At 36.3% G+C, this 16,926-nt stretch overlaps 1 protein-coding gene across 1 annotated transcript in view; it reads right to left on the bottom strand.

Moving 5' to 3' along the window:
* Positions 1-8,626: 8,626 nt before the first annotated feature.
* Positions 8,627-16,926, bottom strand: part of LOC116727308 (corticotropin-releasing factor receptor 1-like) — a 93,454-nt gene continuing 85,154 nt past the window's right edge. The window contains exon 14 of the mRNA XM_032574672.1: positions 8,627-15,241. Within this exon, the coding sequence (XP_032430563.1) occupies positions 15,101-15,241 (141 nt within the window). The 3' untranslated portion in view covers positions 8,627-15,100. The remainder of the gene's footprint in view (positions 15,242-16,926) is intronic.

The following is a 16,926-nucleotide window of genomic DNA, read 5'->3' as shown; positions in this document are numbered from 1 at the left end:
AAATAATTATTATATTATTATTGTCAATTCTGTTGTTGAAGTACTATGCATATTCTACATAAAAACCTTTACCAAAAAAATCTAAAAATTAGCCTGTTTACTGTCTTTATATTATAAACATTCACTAAATTCTTTATCATTTTTAAGCAAAGTTACTAAGAACCACTTCTTACTTCAGAGTCGTTTGCAGTCCCCAAGGCAGAAATGAGAAATGAGATGCCAGCGAAAGGCCCTTCCCCCAGCATCTCATTAATTTACTCTATATATTAAAAATATGATTGAAAATGTTTGTAAGTTCAAACACTAACTGCCTAAAATCTCTTTTAGGCAATTTCATATCTAGATGGACCTCTCATCCAGAGTTCTGGATTCTCTGTCATGCTATTTTCAATTTAGTTCACTCTACAGCTCTGGAGTGAGCTGTGGCATGAATCAAGAGTTTAAAAAGTCACCCTTTTAAGACAAGGTTCCTCAGGTATTTGAAATGGAAACTAGCCCACAGCATCGCAGATCTGCTTTGCAGTGAGTATGAGGTTCATTTCTAATTTGTTTAGCAGCAGAACCCTCTGTAGTCTTTGCTGTTGAAAGCTCAATGATGTCTAATCTGGGCCACAGCACACAGTTCTAGTTAAACTACCAGTGGAGTTTAATAAGCATCATATTTTTTTGTGATATGTGTTTTGGTAGCATTATTTTTTATAATTCACTGGCTCCAAATCTACTAAGACAGATTTGGAAGAGCAGCAGGATCCATGACTGCGGTGGAAGATTAAGATGTAAACCTATCTGTCAAAGGAGCTTGGGAGGTCTGCATTGCTGTAGACAGGAGAGAAGGATTCTGAGCTTGTTTCTGATCCGAACCTGCTGAAATATATGTTCAGTTTGTCACTCTGTCCAAAAATCCATGTATCTGAGCCTCCTTGTGCTTGAAACTTGTGATATTCTTCATCCCTGAGCATGCATCTCTGATATTGCCCTGCTGGAGCTTCCTTTCCAGTTTCCTCCTGCACTTCTCCTTGCTGCCTTGAATCTTGAAGTTGCTTGTATACTCCTTAATCATCATCTGTCTCCCTGAGTTTGGGCTCTTGTTAAGGAATTCCTTCAGGGTGGGAATCATCTCATTGTTTTGTTGGGAATGATTTCGAAATCAGAAATTTACATTTCTGATTTCTCAACTCTCAACTCTAACAAGAACCGCCTGAGATTCAAGTAGGGGAAAGTCCTGGCCCAAGCTAATGTCCAGATCTTGATCTCAGTGAGATGCTATTGGTGACATGAGACAGGCTGTATAAGAGATCACCTGAAGCATCAAATAGAAAGTGATGAATAGGGAAACCTTTTCCTACAGAGACTGGTACATGGGTACACACACAACAAGCATTATTATTAAACTGTATTTTTCTCAAATTTATTTTTCAAAAGAAGTAAATCCCCGTTTTAGGAACTCACTTGTGGGAAGTCAAGATTCAAACTCAGGGAAACAAAGCACATAGTTGTAGTTGCAATTAGTAAACACTAGATGGAGCAAAGATAGCACACATGTTTAAAGGAAGGACAGTTTGCTGTCAGTCTTCAGTGATTTATTTTTATCCTGAAAAAGCTTAATGCTCCCCTTTTTAAAACAGCACATCAAACAAATTTATGTCATCGATGGTCCTTTCTTTGTATGTACATTAAAACGTGTTGGTGTTGATCATCAATGAACAGCAGAGAGATGGTTTGAGGAGACGCAAGAGGTTCTTGAGGACCATTTCTGCTCAACTGTTTTGGGGAAACTCTAATCTCTTCATGGGGAGGACATTGACAGCATCACTGACTGCATCACTGGCTACATTAACTTCTGTGTGAACACTGTGGCCCTCAATAAGATGCAATGTTTCTCCAAAAACAACTCCTGGAATTAAAGCTCTATTCAAGAAAAGAAGAGAGCCTTTATGTCATGACAAGTGAAAGCAGAGAAAGTCAAATTTTATCCACTCATTAAAGAAATAGCATGTGCCACACAGCTCTGGTTCTCTACAACCACAACTGTAAATTAAAAATATTTACAACAATAGTTATTTTCTCCATTTGTTGGATTTACCAGCTCTCTATTAATTATTCCATCAGTCTTTTTATCAGAAGGACAATCTATATAATTTGCTTCATTTTATAGCATTAAAATAATTAACATTAAAGAGAACATAAGATCCATTAATGACTTGTTGTTTAGTTGTTCAGTACCTGTACCTGCTTCACTTTGAGTCCTTTAACCTAAACCAATCTCATTAAACTGTCAACAGCTTTAGTAATCTTGTTAGTTTTTGTGTTTTAACATTTGCTTTTAGCGTTTTGTTCTTGATGAAAAGCACATTATGTTATATTGCACAACTATGCTGTTTAAATAAATCCTTACATGACTTGACATTATAACATTGCTCTGTGGATTCATTAAGATATGTGAACATCTGCTTTGTTCTTTTGTTGCTGCTGCTGCAATTTTTCCATGTGTTCATGTACATTTTGTATCCACTGGAGAGGTCACATCTGTCAATGAATATACTAAACTCCCTGAGCTGTGTTGTCATCGGTTGGTCAAATCAAAGCTTGAGTTTATTATACTTATAGAAATGTTATTTTCTGATATGGATATGTTGCCATTAAGATGTTTTTTTTCAGACTACCTCATATTTGATCTTTAACAGAGTTCTACAAATAAATACATGTTCTTATCATCAAGATCCAAAATGACATGACACAGACTTAATTAAAGCTAGGCAAACCAATAGAATATTTTCTATGAATTTCATATTTTTACAATGAAACTTGGGTAAATTTTACAGAATCAAATAGCCATATTTATATTTAGTTATTTAATGGTAAAATGTATTATTTTATGAGATGGTCTGGTGATGTAATAAGTGAAGTTACATAGAATTCAAATATAGTAAAGGCTGATGTGCAATTATTTTACTCACTTCCTGATTTTACTGATTTATCACAGATTTAAAAGCTAGCTTGGTGATCTTCAATTAGATAAAATTATACAGTGATAGTACCACTTGACATCCACAACTATGCTTCTTTTTTAGGCTGACATCTTATTATAGTCTTTCCAACAACAGAAAATTTTAGATTTTTTTTTTCCATAAAAATATCTTAAATCATTATAGGAATTTTTGTGGTCTATTCAAAAATGTACTGCTTTTATTTTTTTCCACAGTCTGAAATAATCATATTACACCACCATACATGTATTACACCACTTCACTTCTCCAGTGGATAAATATGTCTGTGTACTAGATACAGAAGAAATACAGCAACTGTTACATGAAAATAAACCAGAACTTATTGTTTATATCTTTATAAACCAAAATAGAAATATCATACATGGCATAGCTTTTATGTTAGAAATGTTGTTTTAAAAGCTGAGCATGAATGATTTAAAGCAATCCTTTTTCTGGTTAAAAATAAACCTCAGAGAGAAAATTGACAGGAAAGTGTCCTATATGAGGTCGGGCTGCTTTTGCACTATCTAGTGTTCACTTGTTGCAACTACACCTCTGAGCTTCGTTTTGTCTGAATTATGTCTTTCCACCGTATTTTATTTCCTTTGGGAAAAAAATAAAAAAACGTTTTTCAAAACTACACATATAATGCTTGGTCTATATATTTTTTATTTTTATTTATTTATGTGTTTATTTTTACTGATAGGCCAATGTCAGGCTGCATAGTGGCGCAGTTGGTAGCACTGTTGCCTTGCAGCAAGAAGGTTTGATTCCAGGTCTTTCTGCATGGATTTTGCATGTTCTCCCTGTGCATGCATGGGTTCTCTCTGGGTACTCCAGCTTCCTCCCACAGTCCAAAAACATGACTGTCAGGTAAATTGGTCTTTCTAAATTCTCCTTAGGTGTATGTGTGTGTGTGTGTGTAGGGGGTGTGTGCATAGTTGTTTGTCCTGTCTGTCTCTGTGTTGCCCTGCGACACAGTGTACCCTGCCTCTTGCCCGGAACATTAGCTGGAGATAGGCACCCGCACCCCTCCCGACCCATCTAGGGTCAGCGACAATGTCAGGCCTCAATACTATAACAATACAAACCTGCTTTTAAAAAATAATAAACAGTCAATGTCAGATCATTAAAATCCAAACAGTTTTGGCAGTTGTGTAACAATGAACCCTCAAGTTAGGTTTTTACAAAACATGACTATGGTGCAACTCTTTGCCAGCTTGGATGCATTTCAATGTAATTCAGATCAGGCTCATGGTGCAGAGATATGACACATATTATGACCAGAGGACAGCTTAAATGGTACAAGAAAGCGGCATGTGTCCAGTTTTCTAAACAGGAAATTAGTTTTGTTTTGATTACATTTACTTTGTAATTATTTGTGCAAGCAAATAAAATAACCAATTTTCTCCATTTGGTGCTCAGCAAAATCAGTGCATTTCTTCATGTTTCTATTCTGCAATTTAATTGGAGGTTGCTTTAGATCTGGGGCTTAAGAGAAGTTACAAAAAACATTCCGACTCACATCAGCAGCTTTGTAAATCTTCAGTTACGATGTTGACAAAGACCGAACCTTGAACCAAGGGGTGAGTTCCATTCTTATCTTCATGTGGTACCTCCTGGCATCTCTAAAGCCTCCCTAAGTTCCAGCAGGTGTGGAATAATAAAAATAAAACTAAGAGCTTGCACATAAATTGTTTTTTTTTCTCATGGTATCCTAAGTATTAGAGAGAAGCTACTTTCTAAAATTCCACTAACAACAGATTGATTGTCCATCACAAGACAGAACAGAGACGCAAAAGACAAACAACCATGCAGACACACACGCCCACACCCCCCCCCCCCCCCCCCCCCGCACACACAACCCCCGCCCCCACACACACGTAAAATTTCTCTATCTTTGCAGGGACTTTCCATTGACTTCCATTCATTGACTATTTCCCTAAATTTAACCATTTCTGGTACATACCTAACTCTAAACTTAACCTAAAGTGAAGTCACAACTTGGTCCTAAACCTAGGCCCTAAACCACAGGTGTCAAACTCCATTCCTCACAGGCTGGTGTCCTGCAGTTTTTAAATGTGCCACAGGTACAAAACACAGGAATGAAATGGCTTAAATACCTCCTCCTTGTGTAGATCAGTTCTCCAGAGCCTTGCTAATGACCTAATTATTCTATTCAGGTGTGGTGCAGCAGAGGCACATCTAAAAGTTGCAGGACACTGGCCCTTGAGGACTGGAGTTTGACACCCCTGCCCTAAACCAATAACAGCATTTCACCTTATATTAATCTAATCCATAATAAATATCATGTGCAATAAATCATTTGACAAATTACACTACTTTTCACTTTTAGCTGAGGTTTTTAATGAGAAATACATTTGAATTAGAGATACATACCTTAATTTTTACAGGAACAAGTTGTTAGAATCTATGTGTATGTCTCTGTCCATTATAACAAAGAAATGATAGAGCTTCTTTTCTTTACAGTCTCACTAGGTCACATCTCCTATTTTAATGCATCTCTGCCCTGCTTTCTTACCATATGGCAGACAGAGATTTAAAGAGGCGTGGCAAAGGCAAATGCGGTGGATTAGCAGTGATTGCCAACAACTGATGTCATTTTGTGATAAATTATTTTGAAATTATTTGAATACTGGTTGTATTACCTTATAACATTTTTTTAGAGTACATGTAAAAGAAAAAAAAAACATATTTCCTGCACTTTTAATTCACAGTGTCAGAATAGAAAGGGCTGAATCCAAGGGCATGCTATGCTGTTCAGATTTTTTTGCAAAACTTTTTAAATCAATAAAAAATACCATATTTGTTTTAATCATCGTTTCCTCTCTCCCTCCCCAATGTTTCAGCTCATTCATTGGGGAATCTCTGGTAACTGCTGCAAACATGAACATGTGGAATCATATTACAAGCATTTTCTTGTTAATATTAAATTTTCCATGGGAGAATAACTCTCTGCAAGTTGATGTGTCAGCACAGCACAGGAGGGGAGTAAACGATATATTTTATGATGAGACAATACCTGTGTTTACAGACAACAGTAAGTTGTTTAGCATTAAACTTACTCTATGGAGCACAATGTTTGGATGGTTGGGCTTCTGTGCTAATCATCTGCCCTGAAAACAGTTGCCATAAATGGTTTTCAAATTCTTTTACAGATGAGGATCAAAGAAAGTCATGTCATGCTATTCTATATATCAGCACCTCTGGGTGAATGCCATGATGAATTACCTTTACACACAATTACATCTGCAGGTCTTTTGGGGTTTGTCTCTACTGGCTTTACACATCAAGAGACTAAATTGCTATCCATTCATCTTTGCAAAATATCTCACACACACTCAGAATGTAGAGAGCATCTGGGAACAACAAGTCTCTCCACAGAATCTTATTCAGATTTAGCGTTTGGTTTAATTCTTCACATTTTTTTTATGTAAAGATAACAAGACTTTGTCTTAATGTTGCATTTGCACACTCAGGAGCTCATCAGCTTTGTAAAGAAACTTTATATCCCATGAATTTGAACATTAAACGGCTTAACATTTGATCTGAACCATTTAGAACATTTAGACAGGCCTTGACATCCGCAGATTCTGTGCTTCCAGCTTCTGCAGTGATGATGCATCAGTCTGCAGAGAATCTTTCCCCTGAAATATTCAGAAACAAACAAAATTGTTAGTGAAGCCACTTGCACACGGTTACACTTCATTCATTCATTCATTCATTCATTCATTCATTCATTCATTCATTCATTCATTCATTCCAGACATGTCACAACCATTGTGTTGAGCATATACACATTAACACTAGCATACATCTATACAAATATACACCCCTACATACATACACAGGCGCACACACACACATTTGAACATGTACAAAAAACCTTGTAAAATGAATTTATATCAATCAATTCATCTACTTTAGCCAAATGTACACGAAACAAATCTATAAAGTAAATATTTACCCACTGTGCACACATCTATCCATACATATCTATACACATACACACGCACACCCCCCCCACACACAATAATATACAAAATACATAAATCCCATTTAACATGTCTGAAAAGATTCTGCAGCTGTCATGTAGCTGTGGGTGGATAAAATGGAACAATTTACATGCTGTCCAAAGTAAAACTCTGAAAAGCCTGGAGAATTGTAGCTCACTTTAAAAGATCAAGGCTGTCTTCTTTGGAAAAAAACGGTATAAATCATAGATCCATTCAAGGAGGTAAGAATTTAAATACCTTGTTTGGTCATGATAAAGTCTTTGCTCTGTACATATGATATGAGGAGGAAGTTTCATGCATCTACATTTTCACCCCTCTCTGTTCGGTAATAGTTATTCCTATCAGGTCGGTTCAGAGCTTAGATCATGACTTGAAGTTTTTCATCCCTTTGCTTCCAGATCACAGTTCAGATTTTTGACTGATTCATGTGGTCTCCTTCCGATCCTTGATCTCGAGCGGCTGTAAACATTTTATCCTCCTGTCTGGAGCCTCATCATAGGGACTAATGATTTATTTACATAATTAGGTGTCTATTTACTATTGCACATCCTCACATAATCTGTACTACTGTATTAAAATAAAATTAGTGTTAGTTACTCTCATAGATCATCACTTTAGACTGATGATCCTTAATTTCTGTTCTGGCCTTCTATCAGGCTTGAAGCAGAAACTCCTGATAAATGTTTCAAATTTGATTTTAGTTCAACTGTGATTGAAGCTGAAAATGCAGAAAAAGTTGAGTTGCATTTGAGTTGTTTCCATTTAGACAGGGGCATAAGCCTCCAGTGGGATAGTCTAGAGCGTCTCCACCTAGTCTTGTTTGGACTAAGGGTACAGCAGAAGATGCATAGATGAACATCCTCGCAACAAGCATGTTGCTTCAGTCTTTTGTGATGAAGACAAAAATAAGGTTACAGCTGTGATTTTTAAAGAACAAGTTTGTACAAATGAATGGTACGAAGCATCTTCATCACAGAAACGAAAAAAAATCATGCTGTGCTCAACATAAACAGTCTCTTTATAATCCTCAAAACCACTAAGATGAGGAACCAAATGATCCTGACTAGAAACATGCAAAGATGAGCTCCCAACGGTGCAAAACCCTGATGGTAAACACAAATGTGTAACTAGAGAGTAACAGCCTGCCCTGAAGCTGCAATCAGCAATGACTAACCCTGTTGTTCTCCTTAAATGTTCACATGGAAGTTCACATCCAATTAAGCATTATACAATGCCACAAGCCTGAAATCCCATAGAAAACAGTCATGAACACTGTCATAGTCCATTTTTTTCCCTCCAGTCCTTCCCCCTCCCTTTTGTTTTTTCCCTGACTATGTTGCAGCATCTCTTGTTCCTGGTTATGGGAAAAAATAGTGACTGTGCAGTTGGGCGGAAAGATCTTATCTAAAAGCCGATGTTCCTCCTCAGAGAGTCAGACACACACATAGCTGGAGACAGCCACACTGAAAGTGTTCGTCTTGTTTGCTTTTTTCTAAGGAGACAATGGGGACAAAACGGGAGCTTTAACCTGAGCCCGGTTTGGTGTTTCTTTGTATCTCAGAAAGGGAAATAAACAAATAAAAATCTGAATGACATTTCTCATTCAGTTGAATCCAACACAATTTATTATCTCTTGACATTTTTTTCCAAGCATGAAAATAACACAATTTCAAATAAATAACAATAAATAATAACACAAATCATGTTGCTTAATCCTGGTCATTTCAAACTTCTGAACTTTAAAGAAAATAAACTTTTTATGTCTTCTACCAGCCTATTATAATGCACACAATGGAAGAAACAATTGTTTTATAATAGGTTTCCAGACTCAAATTTTGTAATTCTCTTTATTGTAATGTGGCAATAGAAAAGAAGCATTATTCCAGAAAGAAAATGGAATCATCTGAAAATATGAGAGGCGTAAAATGGCCGTCAGTCACTTTTGGTCTGGAACTCAATGCAAGAACTTGTCAGGTGAGAGGATGAATGTGAGGAACTTAATAGATGAGCAACAGAGAAGGAGCTTGATGATGACCTGTAAGACGCTGGGACCAGAGCCACCAAGAATATAAGGATTACAATGCAACCTTCTAGCCTTCTGCTATGGAAGGCACATGTCCAGGTCCAGAGTTTGCCATTGTACATCTCAATGACTGAACAAGGGCTTATGTGAAAGTTCTGTTGTCAGATAAGACTTTAATTTAAGCTGTAAAAATTATGCTTTAAGGTGCTTTTTTGGTAAGAATACAGGATATTTCTAATGCACTGCAAAGTCACTTTTGCTAACTAAGACTACGACAAAAATATTTTGTCTGCCTTTTTTCCTACAACAAACATGACTGATATTTTCATCAATTAATAAAAACAGGACTAAAACATTTTAGGGAAATAAAATGATGTGTTTGATAGATGTGTTTTCATTCTACACAATGTCTGGATGGATATTCTCCCTTTCCAAATTAAAAGCAAACCAACATAACAACAAAGACCTCCATTTGTTTGGCAGTGAGCCAAATTATAAAACCAGCAGATCAAACAAACAATTGTTTCCCCCATTGCAATAACTCTTGAGTGAATCTATTTTTCCCCCCAAAGCTGCCCCAAAATGGCTGCTTAGCTACAATAGGTGATAATTTTTTGGAAAAACAGACATCATGGCATCAGAAAGTTACACATAATTGGACATTTCAAAGCCATATTTCACAAATCACTTGCAAGAGATTTAAATAAAAACTGCAAGATGAAGAAAAACAGGAGTTTTTTTTAACATTTTGACAGTAAAACAGCAGTTCTTAAGAATGCACAGGTGCTAGGCATACTGGTATCATCGGAATGTGAACTGTGAGCTGTTAATGTGCCTCCATGACTTACAGTGTGTGGTTTGTGTTTTTTGGTTTATATTCGTGACGGCTCCCCCCTGGATTTTAGCAACCCAGCTCTGCTATTTATATATTTACAGTTATCCAGTAAACACAGTGTGTGACACTTCACATGTCTCATGCTTCAACTGGACCAAACGTCACAAAAATTCACTTGGTATGAACGTGAACGTGGTTGCCTTCCTAGTCTTGATGATGTACATGCCACAATTGTAAGTCTCTTTGTTGGGCTGAGGAGTTTTGTTCCAAAACACAAACCGTCTGTCACCTGTCAAGTTAGTCTCAATGTTTTTAATAAATACCCAAATACCATAACTTGATGTTTTAGTTGAATTTGGCAACTTCCAGCTCGTATTATTTGTTTTTTTCCTGAATGTTTTGGTTCAGTGTTTCCGCTTTCTTTAGCAAACAAGAGCTGGACACAGCTAAATTGTAGATAGTGGAAACAAAATTATTTTAGCAGCAAGAAAAACCTACAGTCCTGATAAAAAGAAAGTACACCCCAACTCAGCACTACGTTTTTACGTATCAGGACACAATGAAATGTCAAAGTCCAAATATATGTACAAGTGTACAAAAACACCCTTTTTGATTCCACCTCTGTCATTTATTAACGTATCAGCCAAGATTGTGAAGTTGTGGTGAAAAACTAGGTACACCATACATTTCAAGAGCTTTCAGAACCACCTTTAGCAAAAAAATAGATGTTTTCTTTATGACTTTATTAGTGTCTCACACAGTTGTGGATGAAAGTACCACCTTCATCATCACTGGATTGCTCCATTTGATTTGACTCTCAAATTTTAGTATAAAGAGGAGTTCATGGTTAACTTGGTGAGTGTGGCTGCAAAAAAAGCCTGAATCATCACCCCACCACCAATGGGCTTGGAAGTTGATGTGAGAGGTTTGTAATATGTGGTATTTGGTTTCACTCAAACATTTGCCATCGGTCAAATATCTTTACTTTGGTCTCATCCGTCCAAATGAGATTGTTCCGGCTGTCTTCTGGTTTGTTCAGATGCAACTTTACAAACTTAGTCTGTGCTGCTATATTGTTTCAGAAAGATGAGGTTCTTCTACTGCAATCCTTCCAGGTGTACTTGTTCAGTCTTTTCTACATGCCCTGCTATCCTTAACATTTTAACTTGGACTTAACATTTTGAACGAGTTCTTGGATTTTTTGAACATCAGTATATTTTTCAATATTTGTAAAATGGTGGGTGTTGCTTCTACTTTCCCAATTAAGTCCTATAGAAGCAGCAAGTGTTCTTGTTGTTTATTAAATAATGTTTCCATCCATTTCTGGCCTGAAAAATAATTTCAGAACCTTGGAAAAACTAGATTTTTTTTTAATAAGTAGAACTTAAAAATTACTAAAAGGATGCACTTTGTTTTTACCATGACTGTATTTCAACCAAGAGGTAAGATCCAAATACCAGAAATACTCCCGAAGAGTTTTGTCAAAAGAAACCAAACATATATGATTCTCTGTAAAGATCACATTATATATCAATGTGCTAATCTTAAAATTATATTCAAATATCTTTTATATATATATATATATATATATATATATATATACATTGATAGTTGATTTACATTAGTTATTTATTGTTAACTAAATACTACATTTCTACATTCATCAGGTGGACATAAACAGCTGTAAAGTTTCAATAAAACATCTTACACAAATACAGTTTTTCCCTGTTGCTATGGAAATCGATCCCTCCTAGCCCATCCTGCTCTGATTGGTCAGCTCCAGTAGAATGAACCCTTGCAGCAAATTACTTCATAGATATGGTAATCTGTGATGTTTGAATGATGGATTTCAATTGGTTAAAAAGTTAAAATATGACCCTGAGCATAGAAGCAGTCCTCAACATTTTTTAAGGTTTTTCTTGAAAAAATAAACAAATTAAACAATGAGACCTGTTTAAAGTAACACAAGCTATGCACATCTTATTTACAAAGCTTTGAATGTTTTATTCCTTTTTTACAGACCTATGTTCAGCTTTATTTTTCTGTCTACATATAGAAATTCACAGACAAGTTGTACTAGCACAACATCTTATTAGCTGACTACTAATAAGATGTTGGCAGACAGTGGTTTGTCTGTCTGTTGGGTATTTGGGTATGGATATGTCTTTGTGAAAATGTTTTGATCAGTTTAAGCAAATCGTAGTGTAAAATCAATCAGACAATTTCATCAACTATTTATATTTAAAAATGTATCCAGTGGCTTTTCTATTCACCATGGTCACCGGCCATTCCGGTGTAGCGGGAGATAATTTCCTTAAAAATTCAGACAAATGGGCATTTAAAAACCTTAAGTTACACTGACAATGCCACAAGTAACTAACAGTGTAGCAAATCATTGTTGGTCAGCTGTTTTGACAAATAGTGATGGTAATTTTACTCCCTTCTCATTTCTAATATTTGTAGTGTTTCTCTTTTCATACTAAACTTTTAGGGTCCAAAAAGGAGCTGCCTTCCAAGATAATAGGATTTCATTATCAGGTTCACAGTTTTATAGCTTATTTTCCAATGCATGCAAACTTGATTATGATATGCTAATATTAGTAGCCATCAGGAAGTTCCTCATTGGTATTTTGTTTTGGTCATAGTTTTGGCTCTGGGTCAATTTGTCCCTAGTTCATACCAACACATTGCCATTTTGTCACCTTAAATCATTTTGTACCCATTTAATTAACCATTTGTTTATTTCTCTTAATTGCTTGACTTATGAAGAGAAATAATCATAAATTAAATACAATTTTCTGAATGCTTTGCATTGTTCATCCTATTTTCATTGACTGTGGTTCTAATCCCTGATGGAATTGCTAACTCTCACATGAAAAATTAGGACACTACTCACATAAACACATTTTCTATTAGCAAAACAAGAGTAGATCATGAAAAATACATTAAAAAAAATCTGTTCTAAAATAAATTCCAATTCCAAATAAAAATGTAATAGAGTCCCCAGTTTCTCACCAGCTAGCTCAAACAGGGATCACAAACACAATAAACCGAGGTGTAGAATAATGTAAAGTATTCTACATCTCCTGATATTATAACTCAAATATAAATATTTTTAGGATTATCTATATATTTCAAACACAAAACTACTTTAGAGCATTGTCATACTTTAAAAACAAACTATTTTGTGGAGGGTACAAAATGGAAGTAGGACCTGACAAAATGATTACAGATGGGTATGAGGTCATAAAGGAATGGATTTACCCAGAGCCCAGAACAACTGTATAATAAAATAATAGATAATGTTAGAAGAAAACAAAATTGTTTTAGCTGCTTCCAGGCTTGAACTGGAAGTTCAGCTGCTTGGAAAGATGAGTGTATGGACCAAAAAGTTTGTTTGGAATTGGAAAGCACATTGAGAGTCTTGGCTGTTTAACCAACGCTGAAACGCAACAACAGTAAAACACAGGAAGTGTCATAAGCCAAAAACCATGATGGGGGGAAGTATTGATTGGAACCGGGTAGTGTATTGTTAAAGTAGTCAAGGCCCAAATGTGATAGGCACGTTTGGAAAAGGGTGCTTACAGTTTGTCAGCTTGTTACAGAGAACTGAAAGAGGGTCAGTCAGTGCAGATATTACAATGCATTACATGTTTTTTATCCTGACAATCAAAATTGAATATAATCGATAGATTTTTCTCAGCTAATCAGAGCTTGCCAACAACTGATGGTGTCGTCCTGGACATGTTACTGTGGAATATCATCTCTGCTGCCTGGCATTGAGCTATTAGCATGTCATGACTAATAGGAATGTTATACATCAACTATCTTCAGTCAGAGGCCTTTTCAGATATGTTGCAAGACTGACTGCTACTGAAGACCTTTTCAGAATTACCATCCACCACAACTCTTTGAAGATGCTTTAATGGTTTGAGTTGTGACAACCTTTAGTCTCCCTGTCAGATAAGTATTTTGGATTTGATCTTGAATTAAATAATTACATTAACAATAAAAAGATAACGTGTGTATCGTCTAATGAAAATTACTCCAAATCAAAAGCCACAACTTTTTGATTTGTGACCAAATCAATAAACAAGAACATACACCAGTTAGAAATGTGGCCATACTAACAGGGCAAGGACTTCTTGAACTAATCTAGTCTGTATAAGAAGCAGGAAAGAGTTTAGTATTACTTAGCAAAATGTTTGGGGCAGATAATCAAGAAAAAGAATCTATCAAAGTTAAAGGACTGCATTAATGTGATACTGTCTTCGATTATTAGTTCTGTGTCTTTTCACGAGGATTCAAACTTGTCATTAAAGGACAACGTCATCAACCTTGGAGACATAGCTCCCCTGAAACTTTCTAATCATCACCAATTTAGTGATTTATTTTTACTTTGTGATAAATGTTATCAGAAGTATCCAGAGAAACTGTTTCTTCCGTATCTTTCTGTTTTTTTCCCATAAGCTCTTCCTCTGGAAAAAAAAAATATATTACTGTTTTTTAAAAACTTGTTGATAGCTTGTTGTAAAAATAAAAAAAGCTGTTTTATAATAAAATTATCACTAAACAGCATTAAATGATTACTGTGGAACAAAACTCTTCAGGTAGAAGAACGGAATGTATTCAACCTTCCTGGAAAGTTGATGAACGAAGCACAACTGCACCGAACTGAGAACCAAGGATGACAGTACAACATAAAAAACATAAAAATAACAAAGAATCACTGTAAAAACAAACATATCTATATATTTTTGAATATTTAACAACTTTGTCTCTGCCTTTAGGACGCAGAGTCCCCTGGGACTGACTCCCAATAAGCGCCACAAGGTTTATCGGATGATGATTGCTAAATTAAATTATGCAGGCAGGAATAAACCAGATGCTTTTTTCTTTTACAGCGAGCCAATATTAAACCGAATGGTGTGCTGTACATTCACACTGAAACTTCAGGTCATACAGATCAGCTCCCTGATCTTTTGATCCGCTAACCTTTATTAATGCAAAGTCTGCAATGTCCTTTTCCCCCAGTCACCATCCATTTTCTCCAGAAAGTCTGTTTAATGTCCCCCCTGAGGTTTAGGAGACCGATGCGGTGTCTCTTTGTCCCTGCTCAGAGAGGTTTTTTAGTGTACTTCGCTGAGGTGGTGGGAAATGATGACAATGACAGCTGGAGGTTTTGTCCCAGTATGCAGGGTAAAGCTGGTTTCTCGTTTCATATCGATGTGGACTGCTTGATGCTGTGAAAGCTGACACGTGAAGGTGAAGTTGGGATGGACATAGCCTGGGTCATCCTGGCCCGGATCGAGTGCTGCTCCTGCCACCGGTGGAACCGCTTCCGTACTGCTGAGCGGACCTGTAACCAACACCAAACCCAGGAGTAAACAACCAAACTGCACATCTTAGCAGTCACATTTATATAAAAACACAGCCATGGGATTCCTCAAGGGTGTGTAATTGGACAGTTGTTGGTTTATTTAGTATGCTCTTTTTCGGCAACACAATACCTGACTTTGAGAAAAAGTATTTGCCCGCTTACAGCTTTCTTTTTTTTTTGTCACACTTCTTGGGTTCAGATAATAAAACAACTTTTATATCAAAGATAACCTAAATACTAAAAAGTGGTCTTCAAATAATGGTTTCATTTATTAAGGAAAAATAGCTATCCAACCCAATATGGTTCTATGTAAAAAAAAAAAGAAAAGAAGAGGCTCTTTCCTCTGGCCCAGCTAAGAGTTGGTGCTGAAATAGAACCTTCTTGGAGTGGTGAAAACACAAAACACAGGTGCTCGTGATAAGGAAGCACCAGCACCAGCACCAGTACCAGCTTAGTAATGAGACAAGGTTGGTGGGAAAATCTCGTAAGTGTTCCCTGAATATTAACCTGGACATGAACTCCTGGGAGCATCTTTCAGTCTACTGAGTCTTGTTTCATATTTTTCTTGAGTGCTTTAACGTTCCAATTAAGGACAAACCTTTTCAAAACTGTTATTTTTGATTCCCTTGCTCCATTGTCCTGTGTCATACTTCACGTTTTTATCTGTTTCTCACCTTGTATTTTTTGTGAAGTACTAAAGAGCCCACGCCTAAAAGTACATCATAAATAAAACATGGTTGATTCCATCAGAACGTTGGATATTTCACAGCTCCCCCTGTGTACACTAATCTAAAATTTCAATTGGCTTAGGGCCTGAAATAAGATATTTTAACCCTGTGCATGTTTTTTTTTTAAAAATGTTTTCGTTTTCTCTTGAATGTGACTGCAGGCATCCTTTGTTCATCTCTTCCACTTCTCCCCCCCTGCTTTCCCTACAAGCCTCAGCCTGTAACCAAACACTAAATCAATATCCTCTGTAAGCTACACATGCTGGTTAAGCCCTTTGTTTGGGAGCTACATGTCAGTTCATGATGAGATATTCCTTCATCATCCAGCCAGCTTCCACACAGAGAGGCTCGGCAACTGAAGGGAAGAAGATATTACATCAACATTCTGCTTGAGGAATAACTTGTAATGATTAATCTGTGTGGCTCAGCTCCGAGGCCAGACCAAGCTGGATCTTTCTGACTGACGTTTGCCTTCATGGCTGGTTTGTGGCTCAGCCATGAGCCACAAACCAGGAGTTATTAAGGTGTCGTTAGCAGTGAGGGTATTGATTGTAACTTTAGAAAGCTTCATTTGATTCGTCCTAACAAGCTGCCTCTTCAGATTAAAATCTATTGGAAACTATACTTAATTCATAATTTTTTCTGTTGAACCTTAATATCTGAAAGGAGTTTGAACAATTTTTAAAACATTTTATCAATTGATTTTTAAGTCTCTACCTGGAAAAGGTAACAACACGCATTTCTAAGCACAGGCTAAGGTATTTATATCAGTGGAACCTTTAAAGACGCAGTAGGTAACATTCATAGAAATGTATTTTTTACATATTTGTTACAAATGTCACTGTATCCTGACATTAGAGTATGAGACAGATAATATATAAAAACAAGCTCCTCTGACTACTCTCTGTTTAAACTAGCTTTGCCTTTCTTTCATCT

This window comes from Xiphophorus hellerii, chromosome 10 (genome assembly GCF_003331165.1).
Source record: "Xiphophorus hellerii strain 12219 chromosome 10, Xiphophorus_hellerii-4.1, whole genome shotgun sequence".
In the NCBI taxonomy this organism is placed as follows: Eukaryota; Metazoa; Chordata; class Actinopteri; order Cyprinodontiformes; family Poeciliidae; genus Xiphophorus; species Xiphophorus hellerii.
This window is presented reverse-complemented; position numbering and strand designations above follow the sequence as displayed.